Source organism: Hoplias malabaricus, chromosome 9 (genome assembly GCF_029633855.1).
Source record: "Hoplias malabaricus isolate fHopMal1 chromosome 9, fHopMal1.hap1, whole genome shotgun sequence".
Taxonomy (NCBI): Eukaryota; Metazoa; Chordata; class Actinopteri; order Characiformes; family Erythrinidae; genus Hoplias; species Hoplias malabaricus.
This window is the reverse complement of record NC_089808.1, coordinates 23,442,629-23,470,618: the sequence shown is the minus strand read 5'-3', so window position 1 is coordinate 23,470,618 and position 27,990 is coordinate 23,442,629. Positions and strand designations below refer to the sequence as shown.

At 41.2% G+C, this 27,990-nt stretch overlaps 1 protein-coding gene across 1 annotated transcript; it reads right to left on the bottom strand.

The window, feature by feature from the left end:
- pigk (phosphatidylinositol glycan anchor biosynthesis, class K) lies at window positions 1-27,959 on the bottom strand. The gene is made up of 11 exons (XM_066681622.1): window positions 27,840-27,959; window positions 26,959-27,012; window positions 26,747-26,838; window positions 24,358-24,493; window positions 23,046-23,157; window positions 22,538-22,634; window positions 21,532-21,649; window positions 21,145-21,255; window positions 17,807-17,982; window positions 7,509-7,584; window positions 1-1,264 (listed from the first exon to the last, which is right to left on the bottom strand). Exons 1-11 carry the CDS (start codon window positions 27,921-27,923, stop codon window positions 1,148-1,150), a joined length of 1,173 nt encoding a protein of 390 aa, XP_066537719.1. The 5' UTR covers window positions 27,924-27,959; the 3' UTR covers window positions 1-1,147.
- Window positions 27,960-27,990: the final 31 nt, after the last annotated feature.

The window sequence follows — 27,990 nt, the reverse complement described above, 5'->3', positions numbered from 1 at the left end:
CAATTTCTCTTTCTTTTATTTGCACACTTAAAATATTCACAGGAATCAGAAAAACCCTTTAAAACAACATCCTTATAGCAGAAAAAATGAGAACGAACGTGGCTGACAGAAACATACAGGTCACTAACCCATATCCCCAAAACCAGAAGTGTCCAGGAGAGCTGCATAGTGTTTATTCGACCATTCAAACATATCTAAGAGCAGCGGTGTTACATTAGAAATGCAACAAAATTCCAAACACTTGACATGTTCATTAAATTATTCCAGTGTATTAGAGATTAAAGGTAAAATAAGTAATTTTCTCTAATGTTTCTACTGACACCTAGTGGCCTGGATGTGTCACACATTCTGTCCTGTCGATGGAGGATATATCAGTTCATTCACACAGCTTATGTGGGCTGCACATACAAGACTATTAAATAACCACTTTTAAAATGTACTCTTTGCTATAATTTTGTTGGTGAAAATGACTCACTGCACCTTTAAACTCAGTAGGTCTCTTAAGAAATTAATGCAAAATGATTAGAAACAAAGAGATACCATTATTTACAGAAAGATTTCAAGCTGCAATCACAACAGAGTTAATGAGTGATGGGCGAAAAAAATAAAAACAGTCTGGCAACCCGTCTTCTACTGAAGGCAGAACATCCAGAGTGGGTTCTGACAGAAGCAAGTTTGTCGTGTCCTTGGTGGGCTGCATCTGAGTATAAAAGAAGAAGAAGAAAAAACAAGTGTGGAAAAACAAACACCTCCAAAATATGCTGCCTTTGTGTGCCCTTTCGTTTTAAAAGAAAAGTCCCCCTTGTTGAAATTCGACTCGTTTACAGCCTGCACTGCAGGAGACAAACAAAGACAGGCAGTAGTCACACAGATCTTCACATATGCTCCACAGAAAAGCACTGCTCAATGCCAAGTGTGGGCTACGAGGTGAAAAACGTCCCCAGCACCGGGCTGTGGAGCTGCGATCTCTGAAGAGATGAAGCATCTTTGAGGTCGGCCTTCAGTCCAAGAAAAATTTACAAGGACTTGTACTAAAAAAAAAAACAGCTGAAAATAAATGTTTTATTTGACAGACAAATAAAAACAATAATTCATGAGCCGGGAGATTGGGGGTATTCCGGGAAGGTGGTCCACATGGACTGACACCTCAGAAGATGTGCTTGAGGTGTTTGATGCCGTAGGTCTTGAAGAACACCAGCAGGATGAGGGTCCACAGCCCCAGGATGAAGCCGTCGGGAGGATGCCAGTCCTTCTGCTTGGGCTTCTGTGCAGGACAAACAAATAAAGGGTGAGAAACAAAATGAGGATTTGTTCAAAGAGAGAGAGAAAGAGATTGGGGGAAGGGGGAGTGGAGAAGGGAAAGTGAAAGAGAGGGAAAGGAGGGAGAGACTGGAAAAAGTGGGTTAGAGAGAGGGGAGAGAAAATGGAGAAAAAGGAAGTAAGAGAGGACTGAGGAAGAACTGGAGAAAAGAGGGAAGGAAAGAGGGGAGAGAAATGTGAATAAAACTCAATATCACTAAGAATGGAAATAAAAGGTAGAGACAGTACAAAAACAACAATCGAGAAAAATATAAAGTAATAGTTGAATACAAAACGTGAAATGGGAAAAAGGATAAACAGATAAGAGTGAAAATTTGTAAATGAGACAAAAGCGAAAAAACACAAGGCCAAATTGAAGTACCATATGAAAATGTAAAAATATATATCTACAGAAATAAAGGGCAAACCATAGAGCAATATTTTAATAACATCCCGCAGGAATCGGGGGGAATGAAGGAGAGATAGATGGCTGCATTAATGAATAAATAAAAAGAGAAATAAAGAGACACATTGCCCAGCCCGTGTTTGCCCATTTAGCGCCGCATCATCACTTTGTGTATGGATATTATACTTTTAAATCGTCCCCTATTAAAGATGCATCGGCAGAAGTGCATTTATATGCTAATGAGGTCCAAATATTCTACAGAGAGGGAGCTTTAACCTCTACAATAGAAAAAAAGTCCCCATAACTTTTCCAATTACATTAGAGCCGGAGCATCCTTCTTAAACAGCTTCTACGTCCACTGTAGGTGACCGCCAACGTCCCTTAAACTGGGAGGCTGCATTATCTGGACAAACATAGCCACACATGCAGCAGGAAGTGGATCCAGGAACCACAGGAGCTCGGAAGCAGGTCAGTGCTGTTTACAAACCTTTAATAAAACGACACAAAGAAAGGAGGAAAAAAAAAAAAACACCAAGTCTGGGTCCTGGTACTTGGATTTTGGGTAGAGAACGACATCCCTGACATTCCAGCAATACCGAATAGTGCAGCAATCTCACAGAATAAATGTGTGTTGTTGTCCTGCAAGCATGTTTACCTGTTCAGTGACATTATGAAGGTTTGAAAAGATGCACATGGTAATTCTCACCTGGTAGCATGAAGGGTGAAACCTAGCCAGCCAGGAGAATTGGCCATGAAATATTGGAGGAGGGAAATGTTGAGAAAAATTCTCATAATAATAATAATAATAAAAATAATAATGAGCTGGATACCATGGAGTAAGTAGGACAAAGTGCTGTCCACACTGATGAGTATCTTAACAATCTGCTATGAGCTCTTCATGAAGCCTTTATACAACAGAAGCACAAAATAGCAACAGGGGAAGATTCATTAGTTTATTCATTCACTTTCTGTAACCACTTCATCCTGATCAGGGCCGCTTTGGGTTCAGATCACACTTGGAATCACTGAGCAAAAAGCAGCAACACACCCTCGACAGGGCGCCAGTCCATCAGAGCTAATGTTTGAAATCTGCTCACAATCAGTCCAAGCCATTCCTACCCTCCTCCCAAAGTTACATAGTGCAGTTTCAGCAGTACTGATACCAGTGTAGCAACAACAGAAGCTCGATTCTCACTATTACAGCTCAGTGAACTGTCACAATGATTTTGAAGCTGTAATTTGAAGGTAGAAATTCGACCTAGTGTTCCTTTAACAATGGTGGCAATGTTAAAAACCTGTTATATATTTAGCTGTTGAAAGTTTTAAGCGGAAATGAGAGGACCCCTGTGCAAGGGATTGCTGTAATATTCTTTTCCATTAGCCGTGCAGAGGACCCAAGGTCAGGTGAGTGTTTAGCTGAACCCGTGACCCATCTCCACACACACCTGACATTTGCGAAAGCCGAGAGACAGCCGGGTGATCACGGTCATGCTCGCTCCGGCAGCTCAAGAGACCACAGGCGTTTATTACGGGGAAACGATCACTCATCGCCATGGAAACAACATCATCACAGGGCAGTGTGCGGTGAGCGGGAGTCCGGGAGCTGTGCTGTCAGACGAGGCTTTGATCAAGACCGGACTCAGGTGAAGGAAATTACACATAAGAGACGATTACTGACCCAACACACCTCCGACATCCTGAGGCTTTTCCTCAGACTGCCGCACACTCACTTCTTTGCATCCTTGGTCTAGCTACATGATCCGCTAGGTTTAATGCCAAGTGCTGGCTAGAGGGGTATAAAGCTGCCCAGCATTAACCTGTCCTCTAGAGTGATGGCGCTCCATCCTATACCTTTGGGATGAGTTGGAGTGCCTGATCTGATCGTCCAGCATCAGTACCTGACCTCATTGAAGAGTAGAACATGTTGCTGCCAGAAACGGGGACAAACTACCTCTGAATGTCCTACATTACAGAAGACAAACCGATGTCCACCAATATTTGGACATAAAGTGTAAATCAAAGATGCAAAGATAAGCTTTTCATTAGAGAAGATTCGAATGTAATTACTAGCCACAAGCCAACAAATTGGTGTGAATGTAAACATGTGGAAAGTGATTAACCAGCAGTGAGAAGCTGATTTTTTGATGAATAATTCAGAGAAAGCAACACTGCATTTTCATTTGCGTTCACACGCTGGAGAAAACAGCAGTTCCCTCCGTAAAGCAGGAGGGGAAACAAAATGTCACTCCTCTTCTTCATCTTTGAATTTGTGGAGCTACAGCAGCATCGAGCTGAACACGACACAAATAAGAGTTCAGCTGGAGGACAGTGTTCCTGAAGGGTGGGAAATGATCAGGTTTAGGTTAAAAAGTGTTTACAACATAGAATTTGAGAATAACGAGGATATTAAAAAAAAACAAACAAAAAAAAAACATAAAAAATGACTAAAATAAAAAAGTCGTAATATTTTGAGGAAAATAAATCATAGATCTGATGAAGTCATAACTGCTTTGGAATACAATACATTTTGTACCTGTATAGGAAGGAATAAAGTCATAACTGTTTGGGAATATAGCTGCAGCTGTTTGGAAATAAAGGTAGGTTGTGGGAACAAAATCATACACTGATAAAATTCTGGCAAACCGTTTATATTTTCCCAAAAAACCTTTTAGTTTTAACGCATAAAGGAAACAAATATGCAGAAATAAGCACTTGCATGTTGAAGGAAGTGTAGTGTGAAGAGCCTTCACTGTGGGGATAACCTCATCTCCCACAGAGAACGCCGTTCTGACACAAGAGACGGAGCATTTGTCAAGCATTCTCTGGAGAACAGACGGCGAGACTAGAGCGCGGCTTTAGATTACCTGCTAATAACGCGCTCAGAAAAAAGTCTTTGGACAGCGATGGGGCTCTGCGGAGCTGTGGAGTCAGATAAAGAGCTTTTTCAGCTGTACGTACAATAGCGCCATCTCTATTGAGCGCAAAGCGAGAATTCAATTTAGGAGGCTCGCTGAGAAGCGCTCCCTCGGTGGGGCTTCACAGCGGTGCACTGACTTGTGGGATTCTGCTCAGAGGGAGCGCATTTCTCCAGGAGGACACAATTTAATACCCCCTCCCATATCCCAGGGGGCCACACTGAAAACACAGCAACTGGAATGAAAGGGATAACTGGATGAAAGGAGAAGAACTGGACAGGATTCTCCAAGTTTATATATATATTTTAAACAGTCTCTGAAGCATATTTCTAAGTATATCTTGGAAGTATACCTGGAGTTGGTGGGTGGTGGGTGTCACTGCCGTACAGCTCCACGGCCCCTGGGGGCCTGGGTTCGAGCCTCACCTCATTTAATGCAGCAGGTAACATTATTGCACTGCACCCTGGGCAAGACTCTTAAGGCTGATTGTAAGTCACTGGGAAATAGCCCTGGATGAAGCTGATGAATTTGCAATTCCACATTAAAAATGGTGCATTAAAAGGTTCTTTCTTTTTATTTGTGCACTGGAAACCGGTCTAATGTGGGATGGTTCGGTATGTTCGGCTCCCTCTCTCTCTGCTTATGGCAGTAAAACGGCATCTGGATGTATTCAGGTGACGAAGTGACCTCCAAACTTTGAAAAGCATGTTCTGAGATGAGGATATTGCTTTATTCTTGCTCCATAGGTGGGTAATATTGACTTATTTTTGCTGCTTCACATTACTGAAAGTGGAACTAAATTCGAGAGAGTGATCACCACATGAAAGTAAACACAGAGCAAAAGTGCTACAAAACTAAACAACTCCAGGTACAAATGGGTTTCTGTGGTAATTCAAAGAGTGAATAAAAACTTACAGACAAGCTAAACATCAGCCAAGCACAGTTTTTTCCCCTCAAACATACTCTTTCACCTGAAAATGCGTGGAGATTCTGAATGTAAAGAAACTAGAGAACAGCACTTCTCCAGAATGGTAGATGTTGCCTTTAAATGATTTCCAAAAGGCCCATTCGATTCAGGGAAGTAAAGTGCGAGGTTCTAGACAGAAACAATGTGTGTTGTGTAAAGAAATAAAACTTTAAAGTGTAAAGAATTAAAGAGTTTAATGGTTACCACCTACCCTTTTCCAAAAGTTATATAGTGCACTTACTGCAGTGCTGAGCCTGGAGTAGCAATGACAGAGGCTCTATTCTCATTATTAGAGCTCATTGAAACATCGCAATGATTTTGAAGCTGTAATTTTAATGTAAAAATACTACCTAATGTTGCTTTAAATTAGGCAAAAAATGTCAAAAATCAGTCGAACTCCCCTTTAAAACATCTTTAAACTTTTGGGCTTTGGCACTGAGCACAAACAGCTGAGAACTAGTGAGGACTTAATCAAAAGATGGAGAGAGAGGGAAAGGGCAGCGTTCTCTCCCTGGCTTCTGTTCCTCTGAGATACGCTGTGAGCCGGGCTTTTGGAAACATGCTGCTGTAATGAGACAGAATGGATTCAGGGGGTGGAAGAAAGAGAGAGTGAGGGATGCTGAGAGAGAGATTGATGGATGGATGGGTAGATAGAATGAAAGAGATATAGAGAGATGGTTAAAAGAAGATAGAAGACAGAGCGAGAGTCTGTCATAATCCCTTCTCCTCTTCCTCAGGTGATGGTGGGAGGATCAAAGGCTTTGATGGCACCGGCGTGGGGTCAGTAATAGAGTCCGGGGCTCGGCAGGAGGGAGGACCAATCAGCAGTGGCTCTATGAAGGGGGGTAGAGGGTGTGTGTGTGTTGGGGGGCTCCATTTTCACACTACTCTCTGATACATGTTCTAACTCGTCTTGCTCTGAGTACACCATGACATCCATCTGACCATCACGATTAACCCTTAGAAAGCTTTTCAGTTATCAGGGGATGTTTAGTGCCCTGTTTATATGTAAAAATATACATCAAGCAGCCATAAATTTACGACCACCACGGACTATACAGACTCACTTTGTCATTCTACAATATACATCTTTGCCTACGTTGTTAGCTCCCGTTCACCCTGTTCTTCAATGGTCTGGACCCCCTCCGGACCCCCTCACAGCAGGTATGATGTTTCACAGCACTGCAGTGACACTAACTTGGGGGAGTTGTCCTGCCCCTTTGTCTGAATCTGTCCAATCGCAGCGCTGGACCCGCGTTTATGTGAGAGCACAAAGATGAGGTTAAATGCAGCAAACCATAGACCATGAGTGAAGAGAAATAAGAGCACTGAGTACAAAACACAGAAGCAGCAACAGCTAAAAACCAGAGCTTCTGCTCCTTGCTCCTCACTGCTGTGCGCTCAGGGTTGGGGCGAACAGCGAGTGGCTCATTATCATTTAAAGGAACAGGCGCTGAAAGCAGGTGTTCTGAAGGGGACTGTTTACACAGGGGGAGAACACTGCTGTGGGGTTTGATCTTTGAGGTATTTTGACAAAAGCAGGTCACAGACATTTAATAAAGACCCAGAACTATGTTAATTCATGGATAAGAGGTGTAATATGTTCCCTTCATATATTTTAGGATAAAAACATAACTGTCCCAGTAAATTAATTCTACTACTAGGCATAGATTGATTTTTTTTTTCAATGTAAACCCAGTGATTACTGTCCATCTCCATTCTCCACAATGACACCAGACAGATTGAGGGTTGGGTCACGGCACCGGGGAGAATTTCACACCCAAGACAGCGTTTAATCAAGCACCTTATAATCAACTCCCTCGACTCGAATCACAGCTCCCCGGAGTGTCTGGTTTTGAATGAGTGATGAAAATACAAGGCTTTATTTACACATCTCACTGCCTTGAAACTGAACACATACCTGATGAATGATCTCAGCAACTGGTAACTGGTCCACGTAAGACAGGGATTCGCTCTTCGCGTCTCTTCTGACGGACCTGAGGCGAAAGGAAAAACAAAGCTGTTACTTTTTTTTGTGGCAAATGCAAAGCAATCTGGCCTTGAACGTGGGTTTCTTTGATTTGGGGCCGAATGACTGCAGCAGTCAGACAAAACAACTCATAGAAGCATCACCACAAATCACAAGTGCTAAATTACAGTCCCTAAACCTTGGGATTTCTCTCAACTAACCGTATTACAGGGCCTTAATTGCGGCAACAGAAGGAGGCCAAACTCTGCCAGCTCAAACAATCCCTCCTCTCGCCCTCAGCTGGCTGCTGCCTGCTTACTGTGTGGCATACAATTGTGTTCTTGGCCATTGCCTCATGTTAGTGAACCATCTGAAGTCCAGAGAGAGCAGGGGAGAGAGAGAGAGAGAGAGAGAGAGAGAGAGAAACTCGACTTCTCCATCCATGAGTGACAGGAGGAATTAAATTCAGGAGGCAGCCCTCAATTCCACACATCAACTACAGTGACTAGAGCGACAGGATTTACAGCAGGGCAGCCAACACATAACAGACTCTCTGCAATAGAGCATGCGAGAGAGAGAGAGAGACAACTGAAGAGAAACAGAACCAAAGAAATTCAGGTACAGAGTGACGTGAGAGTAATATGCAGACAGACAGGTGTGCAGCCAGACAGACAGGTGTGCAGAAAGACAGACAGGCAAGTACAGAGAGATGTGTATTGAGCAGAATCCTGAGGCTGGTGAGATCCCTTTGAACAAGATGAGCTTATTTCTCTGGGCTGTGTCAGCAGGGAGTGTGGCGCCGTTGCTTTCTCACTGTGATACACATCTGGAGAAATACCATATCTCCCTTTCTCTCTCTCTTTCACACACACGAGAAAGCGTAGGAACAGAGTACTCAAATGAGTGAGGGAAGAGAGTGTTCGCATGTCCTCTGTGCTGTGTGTAGGAGGTGAGTGGCAGGTAATTTCAGAGGCGTCTTCGCCGCGTGAGACGAACACACAGGGACAGATGTAAACGCGTCACTGCGAAGAAGGGAGGTGACTGGATGCAAGAGAATAAAGCTGCCGCAGCTATAGATCCTCCCCACTGTGTTTGAGCGGAAAATCGGAGAGGAAGAAACTGTGTTTCACTTTTATAAATCCACAACCCTGCAAGGACACGCCCACTTTCTATTAATGGAGCCAGAGGCCACTCAAGTTGTCTGTAAAGGAGAGAGAGAGAGAGGTACAAGATGGAGACAGCGAGAGGGGGACTGAAAGACAGACAGAGAGATAGAGAGAGAGAAACAGACAGAGATAGAGAGACACCCAGGCACCTATCACTTCAAAGCCCTGCAAAGCCAAAAGCTGAGCAAAGAGATGGGTTCCCACACACAGCTGGTCCCCACTCTGACCTCACTAACACACACTAACCCCCATCAGGACCAGTCTGAAACACCCCCAATGAGAGTCAGCCAAATTATAACACTCCAAACACACAACTACATCACACACACACATGCAAAAAGCAGAATGCAGTGCTATCAGGCCCTAAACCCACAGTACACTGTAGTACCTCAGCACAGTGACTGACCACACACACAGAGCCACACTGAACAGGTACAGACTTTGCGCCCACAGTGGCCATACAGATCAGCCGTTACAGACAGACCTGGCTCCCTAGAGAGGAGAGGAGAGTGGCGCTGTAGAGACAGAGCTGCACTTTCTTACAGAGTAGGGGTGGGAGATATGGCCCTAAAATTATATCACGATATTTCAGGGTATTATGGCAATAACTATTATTCTTGGCAATATGGGAAAAAAAACAAAAAAAAAACACTGAAACAGTATAATGAAATATATATATATATATAAAACAATTCTAAATGCTTTAATTTCTAATATAATACCAGAATTCTTTTGTACATCTGATATTTTGTAACCAAACCACCTCCACAAGCCACTCTAGCTTTTTTAGAGTAAACCACTTTCCACCAAACTAAACTGTGCCTTAAACACTCATTATAAAGAATGCATGCCTTATTATGGGTAACTGAATGACATCATTACTTAAACAAGTCAGAATATCACTATTATCATGATATTGATTTTTTAAAACTGTTTTAAAAATGACGATATTATTGCGAATGGTATGATATGGCACAGCCCTATTTCTGAGTGTAATAAATATAAAAAATCTTGAGAAAGATTTGAGAAAATCCACCCACAATTCACCAGCTTCTCTAATGAAGCCAAACTGAACGTCCTCAGCGCTCATATATCTGCCTGCCACACACTCAGGGACAGTGAGTGACCCACACACACACCCTGTCTGTTACCACTTTCACACTTCATTTCAGTTTAATTATAATTATTGTTTTTTTTTAATTTATTACCTTTAATATTTTAACTGGTGCCTTGATTTTTACTATTTTAATATATTGCTCTTCATTATTATTATTATTAATAATAATTTTTTGATGAAAGTGGAAAAAAATTCAAAGATGATTTGGAGAAAGCGCCTCAGACACTCTCTCAGACGTTGTGTGCTTAGTACACAGTTTCTCAGATGTTGTGTCTCAGACGTGCCTCTATATTGTTGCTTATATTTAGATCTATGTTAATAGCTTCAGCTCTGAGACACATCTCTGTCTGATGCACGTAGGAGATGCTTACTGCTCAAAATCGTCCTCTGAATATTTTTCAATTACACTGCGTTATGAACTTTCAACCAAGAGGCCCCGCCCCCTCCCAGCCGTGTAATGACAGTGTGCTCTCGTTCTCTTATGACTTCTGATTCAGTTTTCATTTGGCAACATCACCTGACATTTAATTATTCACAGGCTCAGGGCAACGCTGAATTACAATACACTGAACACACGCTCATAAAAGAGCACCCACATCATAAAGAGGACGAGAGAGAGTCCATTAAAGCCTCTCTCTCTCTCTCTCTCAAAGGCAATCTTCTTAATGGAGAGGGGTCTGGATACAGTGCAGAGGAACAGAAACAGTGCACAGAGCTGACAACTGTAAATCTCCACAGAGAGGGAGGGAGGGAGATTGATAGAGAAAGAGACACTGAGAGGAAGACCAAGTGGCAAACACTGAAGGAGAGACAGTGAGAGAAGGAGGGGAGGGGAATGAGAGAGACAAATAATTGTTGTAAATTTGATGCCTGCAACATAAGGAGCCATGGTTTCTATGATGTTAAGAATCTGAAATAAATAACATGTTCGTTACATAAAAACAATCCACCAGCCTTAGTTTTGAGTGTGGGAAAAAATTCATTCAATGTCTGTAAACCTTATCCTGTTCAGGGTGGCAGTGGGTCTGGAGCCTACCCAGAATCACTGGGTGCAAGGCATGAACACATCCTGGAGTGGGCACCAGTCCTTCACAGTGCAACACACACTCGTTAATCCATCTCCCAACATGTGGTTTTAGACTGTGGGAGGAAACGGGAGCACACCCATGAGGACACAGGGAGAACACACCACACTTCTCACAGTCACCCGGAGGAAACCCACGCAGACACAGGGAGAACACACCACACTCCTCACAGACAGTCACCCGGAGGAAACCCACACAGACAAAGGGAGGACACACCACACTCCTCACAGACAGTCACTCGGAGTGGGGCTCGAACCCACAACCTCCAGGTCCCTGGAACTGTGTGACTGCGACACTAACTGCTGTTTTAAGGTCTTGCAATTTGAAACTCTATTATAATAGATGAACATAAACAGTACAAAAGCAGTATCCATCAAGGACTTTGCAGAAAAGATGGATCATGGACACTACTTTTTCCAAGCATTGTGAGAGAATTGTCAAATAATTGAAAAAATATTTCTCTGCTTTGAAAAAAACGTGTTATTTCACCATCTGCAAACATTATGCTGTGTAAAGCTTCACTGAACCTTGAGAAATCTCAGTCCATGTAGGACAAGGCCAGAAGCCACTGCTGAATGAGCATGACCTTCAAACCCTCAGACAGCACTGCATGAGAATCCATTATGTTATGTGCTGTTTGACTGGCCAAGATTTACACAATGGCAATTGCTGTAAAAAAACTGGAAAAAAATGAAAAAAAAACTCCCAAAACTGCAACAATCAGTGTCCTCAGTTCTCAAATGATTACATTTCCAGCACAGGCTCATGCAAGTGTCATGAAGCTTTAAAAACGATGAGAAAACCCATGGATCCGGTTCTAGGATAATAAGAGCCGTCCACAGATTTTTGCTAAGTGGGACAGAACTCAGGGTCATTCTGCTCCAGATGTGACAGAAATAGCCAGAACCACTTTAGGTCCAGATAGGGAACAAAGTGACCGTTTACCTGCAGTTAGAGATGGCCATGAGCCAAGAGGAGAGAGGGAAAGCCAGAGAGTGAGAGACAGAAATAGAGACAGAGAGGCAATGACCTCACTCTCTGAGAAAGAGAGGCAGAGATGAGAAGAGGTAGAGAAAGCGAGTGTGTGGAAAAAAAGAGTGAGGAAACATTGGCCAAGCCTGACAGCTGTGTGTGTGTGTATGAGAGAGAGAGAAACTGAGCAATCTCTCCTGAGGTACAGCTGTGCCAAATCATCTCTGCTCATTAGTGTAGGACCTTGCCAGACAGGAGACTGGACCTTGCACCTGAATGACCAAACACCTCGCCTCACACTGGGGAAAAAAAAGCACACACAGTAGCAGTGAAACGCTAGAGGACACCTTGGCTTTCAAACTGTTTTTAATAACAGAACAACCTCCTCGCTGCTTTGCAACTTCTTGAAATATTCAGCAGAACGCGATGGAGACCCTGGCGCTTCCTGTCGCAAGATGGATACCCTGGCGCTTCTTTTCCCAGTATTTGCGTCACTTTATTACTCGAAATATGATGATGGTATGTTTACATCTTTTTAATGTAGCAGGTTTCAGGCAAGTTGTTGCTAATTAAAGCGTGCAAGGAAACTAAATAAATCTTTTAATTTCTTGAGGCAACATTTGTTTACAAAATTACAGATGTGTGTTTCAGGACAGGACTAAAATCACTGTTGAGTTCAGTAGATGCACTGTCAGGAAAAAGGTACTTGTACTTTTTTTTGGAAAGAACATAAGTATAAATTATTATACAATAAGGTACAATTATGTTCCCTGCTGTACCTGTACACTGTCAAAGACAACTGGACATATCTGCTCACAAAAGTGTTCCTCTGTATTCTTAACATTTGCCATCGTATCAACCAAAAGCAAAGAGATTAAAGTCAACATAGGCTCTTTCAGGTAGGACTTGACGTCCGGAGGCAAGGGTCCTTTTTTCCAGGTGTTCCTGAATTTAATGGCGTCTAGATTAGCCAGGTTGGAGTTGTCATTTACTGGCTGTGAAAAACTGTCCATCTGGTGGTACTCTCAATGTAACATATTCTATACCTTTAATTATTGATCGTAATTGTACCTTATTGTGTAACAATTTATACTTATAATATGTTCATTCACTGTATACACACCTTGATGTATTTAGTCTCCTCACACGCTGTATTTAGCAACAACTGGCCTGAACCCTACATTACAAAGATGTAAATATACCATCATATTTCCAGTAATCAAGTGACGCAAATACTGAACATAAGCTGTTATGACACGTGGCATGTGTCCTAACATCCCTGTGGATTTACTGGAATAAACTAAAAGCAAGTCTCTTGAAAAGAAAAGAATGGAAGGTAAATGGTGGACACTGGAACAGTGTAAAGACTGGACAGGAATTTCATCTCTATAAAGATGCACCCAGTCATTTTCTCCTCCGATATTTTTCATGTCATTAAACAGCCATTATACTGATACCTGGAGGTATAACATAGTAAATCTATGGAAAGCATGGCGACCCCCTTGTGGGGGACCCACTCTTTGACGCATAGTGACTATAAATTAATTAAATGTGAGTTGCACTTGTTAAAAAACAAAATAAATAAAATATAATAACTATAAAATAAATATTAATAACCCTTTCAAAAATATTGGTGGTAAAAAGGACATGTTTAACTGGAGAAGAAATAAATGAAAGGTGGTCTCTGTCTTTTGCACGAAGCTGTATTAAAGCTGTGTTTAATAACAAATGCTGAGGAGGATTTATTCCGTTCCTACATTAGTATGGATGCTATTCATCCACAAAACCCCAACTTGACTCCAAACCACTTTGTTCAAGTACGTTTGTCAGAACACTTCAACCCACCTACGCCACAGCAGTGCAGAACGGGCCCAAGCAGTGAAGTCAAGACTTACAGTGGAGCAATTCTACACACATTCAACAATTTTAGTACTATGTATTTGAAATTGGAGATATTCTCCTTGCTTTCTGCAAGTGAAAAGAGTTCTGGGTCTTAAAGAAACATCTGTGACCTGTTTTGGCCAACATACCACAAGGCTCAACCCCCACAGCAGCGTTCTCCCCCTGTCTAAACATCAGTTCATGTTCAGAATGGCCGCTTTCAGCGACTGTTCCTTTAAATGATAATGAGCAGCTCGCTGTTCACCCCGACCCCACGCGTACAGCAGTGAGGAGCGAGGAGCAGAAGCTCTGGTTTTTATCTGTTTCCGCTCAATTCTCTTTCTTCTCCGTTTTTACACAGTGCTCTTATTTCTCTGCACTTGTGTCTATTTTGTAGTGTTTAACCACGTCTTTGCGCTCTCAGATAAACGTGGCTTCACGTGGGTGGGGCAACAATAGCCAAATCAGAACAGATTATTTTATTCCATCTTTTCTGCATTTATCTCATAAACAAAATAAAAGTCCCCTTCCACCTCAAATGAAAAGGGAAGATCAGCACAGGAAACACGCTAACAGCTTTCTCCATTACCCAGAACCACCGAGTGACAGCTTGTCCAATTAATGGGAGAGCTTCTTCATTTTGCTCGTTTTAATTTGAAGCTTTGGAGACCTAGCGGGAGCTAATCAGCGAGGAGCTAATGGAACAGGAAAGGGAAGGAGAAGAGAGAGCGTTTCTTAAAAAAATTAAAAAATAAAAATACAAAAACAAAAATAAATAGCCCAAGGCAGGAGTTGAAACCCAACAGCTAATTCCTCATTTCACATGCTAATTGCTTGTAAAGCATCTTTGATTAATCGATTAGGGCATAGAGCTATTTACACCAACAGTCCTTTAACAAACATTTGCAGGCTTGACGACATCACCTCTTATTTACTGACGGGAATTACAGCTGTGAAGAAACAAGTTGTGATTTGGTGTGGGAATCTTCATGCACTTCATCATATGAGAGTGTAAATCATGTGGCTTTATATGGCAAAAATACCACAAGGAATACCACAGGAAGCAAATGATTAGATTTCATGTTCATGCAGGGTTTTACGACAATTATTACAAATCAATTCTGTTTGCATCACCTTTTATTTAAAAATATATACTTTTTATATCACTGGAGTCCCACTCCAGAGAAAATCAAGTGTTTAACCCTGTTAGCATGTGTGTATGGTACTGTTTATGCTAGAAGACGTATCATGTGTGAAGTAAGTGGTCAGAACCATAGGTGAGCATTTCTGCTTTGAAATGGCTGTGTTCCAAACCCATGCTGTGCACTACTCACATTAGTGCTCTATTGGAATTCCCGCTTTTTGTAGTAGTGCTCACAAACAATCCCACAATGCACAACAATAAGAAGTGTACAACCAATGTATCCTAGCTGACAGTGGATACCCATAATACACTGCATTGTTTGTTTAAAAACTGGCATGAAGTAGTGTTCCTTGAATTCAGTTCTCTATGATATATAGTGAATATATAAACGTGATTTCAGACAGCCGGGTTTTCTGATATCATAAATCTATGGGACCATCAGTTCTGTCAGTTTGTGGGTGTGGCTTTCTAGCTGGAGGTTACAAATGGAGGGCTGGGTTGAGACAGAGGCGGGAACTCATTGTACATTCATTGATAACTGTTTACTGAATAGAGTCATATTTAATATAGTTCTAATGTATAGGATGATTTCTTTCTAGAAATTGACTGTAACAGAAATTAACTTATAAATAATATTTCAAGGCATGTACAAATTTGATTCTTTCCCACCCCCACCTTAAAATATTTTCATGACAAACATGCATGATATTTATCACATTAATTCTAGAGCTATATTTTAAAAGTTCTATGTTTAACTATGGGCACCATGGTATTTATTAAGTCTTTTACATACTGTACAGCTCCCACAGCTATTCAAACAGACCTAACTGGTACAGATTGTATCCACAACGTATTTAGAAAAGCATATTGTTTAATACCTTAATAAGACTAATATATCATCATACTGCCTGACTCTATCCGAGTGTTGGTTGTGGTTATGTGCTTTTTACTGTACACAGGGGGCCTTTAGCTATGTGTACATTTTAATAAACCATTTATGAATATGCTGACTGAAATTAAACATCCCTTTGTCAGTGTAGATCTCAGATTCCCCCCACATTTTAACATTGTCCAGCTCCAATAACATCGCATGAGTCTGCTGTTTTAAAGCCTTTTTACCTTCTAATTCTAATATTAGCAGAAGCAGGATTTTCTAATTGTATTTGATGACAAATTAGCTGGGATTTCTCTTTAACTGAGACATTACATTGAGAGAAGCTCATGGCTGAACAAGCTGGAGAAAAGTGAAGGACAGTGTGCTACCGCCACCCTGTGGTGGGTTCTTTAAAATACTATAAATAGCACATTTTATACTTCATTTCATTTTTTTATGATTGCCATGTTATCCACTAGATGCAGGAACACTGTTGTGAGGATTTGATGGCAGCCACAGGAGCATTTGTGAGATTTAGTACTGATGCTGGAACACCACTCCAACTTGTCCCAGTGGCACTGATGAACACAGTACTCGAACAAGACATGTGACTGTTCTGTAAAGAGTGGACGTTATGTTCCAGGAAGGTTCTGTTTAGGTTCTCCTACTTCTGGAATAAAAAAGGCGCTGTGAAAGCTCTGCAGGACACAGCTGTGCCGAGCATAGCTTGTAAATAGAGTAATAGCGTCTGTTAACAGGAGGAAATGCTCTGGGAGGAACGTGGCCTATTCAATGCTGGACATTACTGGATTCTGTCCTGATTTGTCCTCAGTGGCCATGGCAACAACTGCATGGCAGGTTATTATCAGGTGATTAGAGGATGCTGATATCGCAAATAAGGCTTTTATTTGATCAGCTGCCAGACTTCCGTAGCCAGAGCAAACCATACATTTTCATTGGTCAGTTGTTTTAAAGGTAATTATATGGTTAAAAAAGTAATCCCTACTGGACCCAGCAGAAGTGTCCAATAAATTATGGCAATTTGAAGGCCACATTAAAGGAGCAATCAATCATTTATCCCCCAAAAAGTTCAGTGTTAATGAAAGTGATTATAGAAAACAATGTAAAAAAAAAACAATACACAATCACTTTCATGATCAGTTTTTCATCCAGGCCACTAAGTGTCAGTATAACAACTGGCAACTGAAAGTGGAAAATAATCACAGCCCATTTCCTGTCATTCAAATGTTAGTAATGTTTTTTCACAATTTCTAAAGGAGTTTGGAGTAAAAACAGAGAAAACGAGAACAGAGAAGAAAGAGAACTGACCGAAAACGTCAAAAAACCAGAGCTTCTGCTCCTCTTTCCTTTCTGCTGTGCACTTGGGGTTGGGGTGAACAGTGAGCGGCTCATTATCATTTAAAGGAACAGGTGCTGAAAGCAGGCATTCTGAAAAGGGCTGTTTAGACAGGGGGAGAACACTGCTGTGGTGTTTTGACCAAAGGTCAGAGATGTTTCATTAAGACCCGGAGCAGTGTTTCCTTGTGGAAAAAGGGGAGAATATATCCATTTTTATTAAAGCTGATTCAAGGTTTAAAACTGGATAATATAAATACTACATGAGTCTCACACTAAAAAATTAAAATCTGAGAATTTTTAAAGGGCAGATATGCCAGCTTCTACCGTGTAATTTGTTGCTGGGTTTATGATAAAGGCCTCAGCTGGATGTGGATCAGAATGAAGTCATCCATAATTAAGCAAAAAAAAAAACAGAGTCATGCATCATTTTGCCCATAATTGCATCCATAAATGACATTAAAGCATGACAGCTCTCTGAGCTGTGATCATTCTGCTGCTCACGACTGGTGTCTGATTTAATAAAATTAGATCCAGTGTCTAGATGCAGTGTTTGCGTGACAAGTTTGACTTTCTTTTGGCTTTACTACTGACCACAGCAAGCAAAATAAAGCCCTTCACCCGCAGCAGACCTAATAGTAAATCAATCACTTACGTTACTTCCGCTGGCTGTTCAGCAACAGCCGTGAAATTGATGACCTCTCGAGTGATCTCCACTTTCCGGACGCTTCCAAAGAAATCAGTGATGAGGACACTTCCAGGGTCTCGCAGGAACAGGTCGGTACGGTGACCCGGAGTGGACACACACTGGCTTTTGGGACACACCTTGAACTGGAAAACAGAAGAATATTCACAGCATGTTCTCACCACTGCCTTAAACACTTCCACAGCATTCATCCAGCGGTCCTTCTCTGCTTCCCACATCAAGGAAATGATTCCAACTCAGAAGTTATTACAATAGTAACAGCACTGGCCCACAGGGAACAAACACTGCTTTGCATATTTAAATTCGATCTGTATGAGGCAGTGGGAGTTTATAGAGAGAGATTTGTGAAGAAAGCCTTGGAGATCACGGTTAATAACAGGTGGCTTATATATTGCGCAGCACAGACGCAGTTTCCCAGAGGCTAGCCCTCAACTCCATAATGTCAGAGTGTGCGGAGCCACAAGAATGGCTGTGAATTACAGACTGATTGGTTTTACATTACACCTATTTTTTTTTTAAATAAATTTACTATTCAGTTATAGCCACTGAAATAAAAACGACATCTGGGATGAGCCCTGTGTTTTAGAAGGGGCAGCCGTGACCTAAATTTAGAGAAGGTCACTGGTTTCATCCTCTGAATTGGCTTGAAGAATATGGTCAGCTGGAGTGAATGCACAGCGCTGTCTCCTCCCTCAACACACATGGCTGACTGGCCCTTGAGCAAGGCATCTATCCCCAAACTGCTGGGATGTGTCCCCGCCACTCTGTGTGTGTGTGTTGCCAGATGCAGTAAGTGACAGCTTTGTTTCCATAAATGAGTCCACCTCTTAATTTTCATGCCTAATAATAAAAAAACACTGATGGTTAAAAGTCAAAATATGTCTGAAATTCCATTCATCGAGTTCAGCAGAGACACGCATTTCCAGGTGTCAGTTCCTGAGGGCTCGGTTGAGTTATTTCACAGCAGCAGATTGGTGGAGAGGTGAAATTTCTTTAAGTGCACACTTGATGCCTGTTGAACTGTTTCAAATGGAGCTAAATTAATATGCAATATTGTGACGGTGTCTGCGACCCACGATGATTTTCTACCAGTGAGAGAAAAGGAAGAGAGAGTGAGAGAGAGCGCGTGCGACAGATAGATAGACGTTTTAAACTGCATGTGACTGGCTTGACTCAAATGTCGCTTTTCCACCAGCACAACACCCTGGTGAAATGGATCCGGTGACGTTGCAAAACCCCATCGCTAATGTGAACCACGGGCTTTGGAAACCACAACAATGCCGACAGTAAAGTCAGGTGCTGTTTACTCGTTGTGTATTTGGGAGTTGTTTTTGTTTTTTTGGACTGAATGCACCCCATTTCTCTCAGAGCGCCATTTTGAGCACCTTGTTGCATGTTCAACATTTGCTGGAGATTTTCAGTGGCCAACAACTTGGAGGTTCTGAGTTTGAACCCTGCTCCGGGTGACTGTCTGTGAGGAGTGTGGTGTGTTCTCCCTGTGTCTTCGTGGGTTTCCTTTGGGTGCTCCGGTGTCCAAAAACAAACATTGGTAGGGGGATTGGTTACTCAAGTGTCCATAGGTGTGAGTGTGAATGAAGAAGAATAGGAAAGTAGAGAAAGTAGAATGACTGAATGAATAATTCTCGGTTACAGAAAAAGGCTATGCTAGCCTGGATAAGCTACCCTCTTGCTAGCCTGTTAGCCTTGGAAAACTAGTCTCTTAAATTAAATTGCCCATTGAGCTTGTCTGATTTAGCATATAGCAACTGTGAGATCACACCTTTGATTTAATAGTTGCTTAAATGTTACAATGTTTTTCTGTCAATAAAAATATGAACATCATCCAAACGTACCTGACTTTAGGTAGTGCTTTGGTCCAAATGTATGCTTTCAGTGGGTGTGGTCTCAGTAGCCCTTCAGTGTGTGATGTGCCATGTGCCTGGGATTGAGGAACAGCTTTGCTATTCAGCTGTTTTGGAATCAAATCTAATTATTTTAGCCAAGATTATGTTTCCGTACATTTTTACCAACTATATGTAAGTTTCTCAACTTTAGCTTCAAATATTCCCATAATTACCCGTTAATTCTCAAGGTAAATTTCCCAACTTATTTACCAGAAAATTCCTGGAATATTGCAACCCTACATGAGAGAGAGAGAGAATGCATTGTAATTTCTTTCTTTCTTTCTTTCTTCTTTCTTTCTTTCTTTATTTATTTATTAAAAAGCCTCTTATCCCAGAGGAAATCCATAATATTGACCATAATATTAAAGCACGGGGATGAAAAAACCAAGATGACGCAGGTGACAAAGAGCATCAGCATGCAGAAGTGAGGACCACTGGTTGGACCTGTTTGATCTGGGTCGGTTCGAGAGACTGTGTGGAGGAGGAGGAGGGCGGTCAGAGAAACAAATAAAAATAAAAAAGGACAGATCAAAATGGACTGGGGAGGAGGGGGTGTGACAGTTGTGTGGCTAACGAAGTGTAAGATGACAAGGCCTTCGGAGAAAAGGTCTACCTCCCATCTGTTTCAAAGCTGCCTGACCCACGACTGGATTAGCCATTCTTTTTAAAGTGGCGTGGACAGAGGGGCTGCAGTCCCCACTGCCCAGGCATTTTCATCCATCACAGCTGGAGATCTTGGAGTAGAAATCACTCGACTAGATTATATCTCACACTAGTGTCACTAGTATAGCACACACTGTACGGGAAACCTCTCTCTGATCAGATCTAGTGCTAGCTCATCATACTGTATTCTCAGCCTGTATCTGTATCACAAACATTTTACCTCAATTACGATTAATAATCATTTTTTGTTGTAAATGTACTCAATGTTTTGCTTCTACTGTAAATATGCTTTACAAAAGCTGGGATATTAAACCTGGGATATTGTATTCTAACGTTACTGGAAGCTTGTGTGTCTTTTTTTTTTTTTTTAGCTGTGCACTTTTTTTTTATTATTCATTATTTTGTGAATGTGTATCTTGTGAAAAGAAGAATCTATATAATCAGTCTATATAAGCAAGATTTCGTCACTTAGAATTTCTGAATGTCAATTTTGATTAACTGCCCAGCTCTAGCCTACACCATTTTGTCCGTATCCGCCTCAATATCTCTGCCATGCCGTGAAAGATCAATGAGCAGAAACAGACAGATGATTAATGAAGCAGAAGGATGGATAGGAGGTAAAACAATGGACCAGCAGGAGCTCATGAAGTAGCTTGGGAGTGCAAGGTAGATGTTTGAATTGTGATGAACGAAGTGAATGGTCAGGGTAGAGGTACTCACCAGATCATTCATGTTAGCCTGACTGGCTGGATGAATGTCCTCCAGGAATTCCAGCAGGTAGAAGGTGTATCTGTCCATCAGGTGAACCCCTATGGCAAGGTCTGGCTGGTGCTACACAGCAAAGGAAGAAAGCGAAAATGAATAAACCTAGTGAATTAAACATACTTGTATTGTCATTGCACAGCAGTACATCAAAATAACACATCTGCATTTAAAACACACACACATATACACCACCATCCCAACACCTGGGGACCAAATAGAGTTTAAGAGCTTTGCTCAAGGGCCCTCCAGTCACTGTTCCTTCACTCCCTTACGAGTGGCAGGTTCAAATGGGGGTGACCCATTCACTAGTTCTTCAGTGCGATGCTGCATTGATGGACTTACTGAAAGTGAGTCTTCTCCTACTTGGCTACTGGCCAGGGCCATGATGTTGGGTGAGTAAAACCTCTCGTACATGGACGCTCCCTGGCAGGTGTCAATTATGAACAGCAGCTCGTTGTATCTACAAAAAAACAAAAAAAGTTCTTAAGGGTTAAGTGTCTAAGAGGTGTGTCAAGAAAGTGGGAAAAATGAGGGAAAAATAAAAATACTGAGAGAACACAAGGCCACGAGAGGCCCGTCTCTACTTTCCTGCCAAAGAGAAGAAACAAATCATCCCACTCCTTCGGAGGCTGTTGCCATGGCAACAAAAAAAAAAAGCTCTGAACCTGGTACCCATTCACAAAGTGAGTTTGTGTGCCATTGTTCTTGTTAGAAAAAACACATGCCATGCACATCCACATTGAAGACAAAAGGGCAATAACGAAGGAGAGCAGAAGGAGGAGAAAATAAAAGAGCACTCGCTCTGAAGGAAGTAAGGACGTAATTGCTGAGTCATGGGCAAAGCTGCAGACAAAAGGGGCTGTAAATTGGTGCATCAACCCTCCAATTACCACATCAGCTGGCCATAAAGGGATTGATGGCTATAGCCAACGCAACATGGAGCTGAGGGCTACGAGCCGTAATGGTCAGAAGGGAGCCTTCTTATTGTGCATCACATTTACCTCTCCGCCAATTACACAGCGATGGATTCCAAACATGCAATTAGTGCAGTTAAAATCACACCATTAATAGATTAGGCTGATTCAGTGAAGGGTTGTTGCCTTAAGGGCTTCAGATGTGACTGAGGGTTTGTGGAAAGCAATTGATTACGCAATGTGTTTGGCTATTGTTGATTTCAAACAAATCGGTCTCAACGGCAACATATAAAAGACCCAAGCTTATCACTCACTACATGAGTTCACCGCAGACCTCATCCACGAGTACAAAGCAAACACAAACGCAGACGAGCAATCTATAAAATAGCTTTGTTCATAAAACAAACAGTGCAGTGCATAGCTTATCTATTTACCTTCGCTTCTGCCACATCTGCTCAAAGGCATCAGCCAGCTCCACGTTGCTGATCTCTTCTGAGTCCTGAAACTTCAGAAAGCCGTTTCCACCGTGACCTGTCAAAACATACAGAGGCATTGTGGGATGTGTATGTGGGATGTCACAGCCCACTACAGGTAAAATATAAATAAATAAGCTGACAATTATTCATAAATAAAACAGATGTGCTACAAGTTCCTCACAGTACCACTAAGTCACAGCATCACCAAGAACTTGGACAAACCGAGTAATAACCCAAGGATTGCAGTGGTCCACAATGTTTGGTAAACCTTGTATTTGCCCTGCAGCACTGTGCAAAGATTGTGAAAAAATTGCTTCCAGAGTTCAGTCTTAGTTGGATGCATCTCTGCCTCTCAGCTTAACCCTAACACAATAAGCTAAAGCACAGCATCAATATAAATTGTGACCAAAGTCACACTAATCGCTTTGGCCACCATGCTGTTTCCTAGCAGTATGTGCTGCTGTACCTGTGAGGTAGATGAGGATGTTGCTGCGGTCATCAGACAGCAGCCTTTTGGACCGAGGGGTGCTGGGTGGGAGTCTTCCAGTCAGAACTCGCAGAAAATTCTCCACAGTGACCTAAAACATTAGTTAAACACAGGGCACATAATGGGGGATATGTGCTTTATAATACTGAGAGTTTGAGAGTTCATGAAATACTGCAATGTTTAAAGGGGACATATGAGTGCAACAGCATATTAAACAACAAACTGTGTAATAAAACAACCTAGTGCACTTTGTTGTGATGTGAAGACTGAAAACATATCATAAAAGTAGTTCTGATTTTATGTTCATCTTCAAGTGAGCAGTCACTTCAGAATTGTCCCGCCTCCTTTTCTGAGTCCCTCCAGTCACAGCACTCATTTATGTGTGAGCGCAAAGATGAGGTTAAACAGAGCAAAAACAAACTAAAATGACTAAAAACCTGTGTTTCTGCTCCTCAAACATCACTGATGGGCGCCTCAAGTTTGGGGTAAACAGTGGTTCACTCTCAACAGGGGATGAAACTGGTCATTCTGAACAGGGCTGTTTAGACATTGTGAGAAAAGTGCTGTGTTGTTTGCTTCTTGAGGGATTTTAACCAAACCATGTCACAGACAATTTATTAAGTCCCCAGAAAAGTGTTAGCTTTTGTAAAAAAAAGTACTATATGATGTTACCTTTAATCCAATATCAATAAAATAATGGTTCATATATATAAGCCAATATTATCAGCTAAGTGATATATTGGATGGGCCTTAAACATGTCTCAAACAAGTGTGTAAAACACAAAACAGCAATGACATATCCATCCTCTAACAAACATCATCTCAAAACCTCAGCATTTTTTTCATTCATTCATTCATTCATTCATTATCTGTAACCGCTTATCCAGTTTAGGGTTGTGGTGGGTCCAGAGCCTACCTGGAATCATTGGGCACAAGGCGGGAATACACCCTGGAGGGGGCGCCAGTCCTTCACAGGGTAACACACACATTCACTTACACCTACGGACACTTTTGAGTCGCCAATCCACCTACCAACGTGTGTTTTTGCACTGTGGGAGGAAACCGGAGCACCCAGAGGAAACCCACGTGGACACAGGGAGAACACACCAACTCCTCACAGACAGTCACCAGGAGCGGGAACTGAACTCACAACCTCCTTGAGCTGTGTGACTGCGACACTACCTGCTGCGCCACCATGCCGCCCACCTCAGCATTTTCATAAGCTCAAAAGTAAGTTTCTGACAGGAGGAACATTTAAAAAGGCCAGTCAGAGTTAAGGACCTGAACCCACCTCATAGCCACGATAATCCACCTCCACATCATCCCCGTACACGTTCAGCTCCATGTTCTTGTGGCTAAACACTGTGGCCGGCTTGGGATTTCTATGGTTACAGGCCATGTCATCAGCCAGCATCAGCACTATGTGACTGGAGGAGACAAGAGCAAATGTATCCAATTAGAACCAGAGAGAAACCAAGTGAGTCCAATTAGAAAAGGTTCAGAGAGCAAATAAGCCAGGCTTTCACTGGGACTTCATTAAAGTTTTCAAGTTCAGTGGTTTTGCTGCTCTTAAATGCAGCATGACTGTAAATAAGGATAGAGTAGCAAGGACTTAATTATGATTTAGGGTCTTGATTATGCGATTATGAGAGTCTAGGAATTATGAGGACATCCCTATATACAAAACACTTAAATGCCCATGATCTTGTGTAAATGTCATTATGTAAGAAACCACAGCTCAGATTAAAAAAATAATAAAAATACAAAGTCAAATAACGGTTACAGTTATTACAGCTGGCAATTCATAAATATTGTGCAGAATTAATACACTAAATAAAATAAATAAACTTAACCAACAAACTACCCACTAAAAGGTATTAGTATTAGGTGTGTCAATGTATTAATAATGTGATAATGCAGCAAAAAAAAATAAAAATAATAATAATAATAAAAAAAATAAAATAAGGCAGAATGGGGGGGGGTCCATCCTCTGTGTAAAAGGCTCAAAAGAAGGAGAGCAAAAGGACTGGGTTAATGTAAACAAACAAACAATCTGAACCATTTTTTACCAGGGTTGTATGAGACGAACAACAATAGTAAAGGTTTGGCGATAATATATATAAACAACACACAAAAAATGGCAGCTGAAAGCATCCAAAATGTGACCCTTCTCTGTTCATTTAATTTTATTCCACAGTCTTTGGAGGATGTATTCAACAACTATTCTTAACTTCATGGACTGATGCAATTAATGGATATTCATATTTCTAAAGCATATAACATTATTTATTATTATATATTACCAAACATCAAATCACTAAACATCACTCAAAGCTACTCTCTAATGGCATTATAGAACAGCAGTTAAAATCTCAATCTTTTTAATAAGCTCCTTAACGTTTCACAATAAATGCTTCCTGCTTTGTTTTATTTTTGATGAAAAGACCAGTAGACATAGGTAGATATGTAATCATGTGATAACTGTGAGTAATTTTGACTAAAATATTATAATATTGTTAGCAGAAGCTTTTTTATTGCAAAAACAGGGAGCAAGTATTCAGCCATTCAGGATATATGGTCCAGCTTACCTCAAAGGACACTACAAATGTTTTGAGCCAAATAAGATGATGTTACCATGGTCAGACAGGCAGTAAATATGCCACTTTAGGAAGAAATGGTCCTTTCACAGAGAAATCTATCATAAACAGGGTCATACATCTCCCAGAGCCGAGCTATCAATACACATTCAGATACTCGGATACTATACATGGATCTAAATCTATTTCTGTCAATCTTCAGTATTGTGTGAGATAGAGATTCATAAGCCAGAACATGTTTAATTTCTGGCAATGCTTTATCCCTGATTCTTCCCTCATAACTGTCGAAATACTAGCCAGCATGGCCATATCTTAACAGGCATAACAAGACTGGACAGTTAGTGTTCTCCTCCATGCATGATGAGCTGTTGGGAAGTATTGTGTTAACAGCACTTTAAAAAGAAGCCGTAGATGGATTCACACATCTATTCACTTTCCCAGACTGATGGTATTATGTGTGTTTGGAGGAGACCTAGTATTGCCCATAGTGCACTAGTGTGTGTGTGTTTTCATTGCCACAGATGAGTTAAATGCCTACACAAAATGTCATTGCATTGCCGTGCAAAAACAATAAAAGCTGCATTACTGTAATTCATTTTTACAGTAATGTACTGAAATAAACGAGGAGGGAGATGGGAGGGAGTAATATCCTACCCTCCTCCAAAAGATGCATAGTGCAGTTTCTGCAGTGCTGAGCTCAGAGTAGCAATGACAGAGACTCTATTCACGCTATTACAGCTCAGTGAAGCATCACAATGATTTGAAAATGTAATTTTAAGGTAAAAATATTATGTAGTGTTCCTTTAAGGAACTGCCTTTACACTGAAGCCTACAGGCCTGGATGTATCAAAAATTCTGTACTAAACCTTTTATGGCTGCCCTCATGTGGGAGACCCACTGCATGAAGCATAAAGTGGTTCATTCAGGCACAGCAAACTAGTTGTTTTCGCATCTCCTGTGATGCACACTTTAGTGAAGAAGAAATTGAAAGGTATTACAAATAACTGCTGGTTTGATATGGAAAGAAATGCTTACTGCTCCTTTAACAACAAAAAAAGCTGCTATTTCACTTTGGAAACGTACCTGTCTGGAATGCCCAGTCTCTTCACACTTCTGTATACAGACAGTACATTGGCCACATGGCGATAATTAAACCAGAATCGAGATGTACACACCTATAAATCAGTAAAACATATTCAGTTAAATGCTCTCATCATTTGAGGTCCCTAAACAAACGGGAAAAGACCGTCACTTTGTACAAGAAAATAGAGCTGGACCAAACAAAACATGCTTACCAGAACTGCCCAGTTGTTGGTGTGACCACTGCTGAAGAACTGAGCAGCTTTTGTCTGAAAAACAAAGCAACAGAAAACAGTGAGATATTCAACTGTTTTTTTGTCTTCCTGAAATGAAGGGTGTCAATAAGGAGACTGTCCCTCTTTGGTGCAGTAACAGCTTCTGCTATTTCTGTAAATACATTCCACTAACTGCTGGAACATTTCTGGGTGGCTCTGATGGTAGCCACATTAGCAAAGTGATTAGTTATGGCACTTCAATTCATGCCGATGTTGCTGACTGAATGGAGCTCCATCAGCTGTAACCCTCTAGTTCATATCTGGGTCATGTGCAGCTGCTCCAGAGCATCCAATTTCATGCTTTTCTGTAGAAAGTATAAAATATGTATGTGCAGAACTGAACATCTGCGTCCATCTGAACGTTGGAGAATTTATCTCACTGTAAGGGATGTTTACCAACTTGTGGACATTTAGGCCAGTGTATATGAATCATCTGTATATGAATGATCTGTTAAACCACTTAAAGAAAACTGAGTCTTTAAGATTCTCCGATAAAAAACACTTCACATCAAAACCCATTGATTGACGTGTTTACAAAAAAAAAAGACGTGGAGTTCCTCTTTATAAAATGAATGGGATATTAACGTTGACTCTGGGTTTCTGCTGAGGAAGCGACTAAAAATGAAGGTACGCCGTGTTTGACTCTGTTTTAGATCTAAACTCAATAATTACGTATTTATTAATGTATATGTTTTAATAAAATAAAATATCAACAGCAACAGTGACGTTAGCTTTAGCGCTAATACAATGCGTTTCTCAAAATAAAAGCCAAAAAAACACCACATCATCCGTTAAATAGATAGATAAATAGAGAAACTCACCTCAACGCTATTACTTTGAACCAAAGGCAGCTGAAACAGCAAATTCATTGCAGAAAATATTAATAAAGGAATAAAAGTAGCCATGATAAAAATCCAACTGACAGCCTCTGAGAACAGTGGCTTTTCACAACAAGCAACACCCTTTCAAACT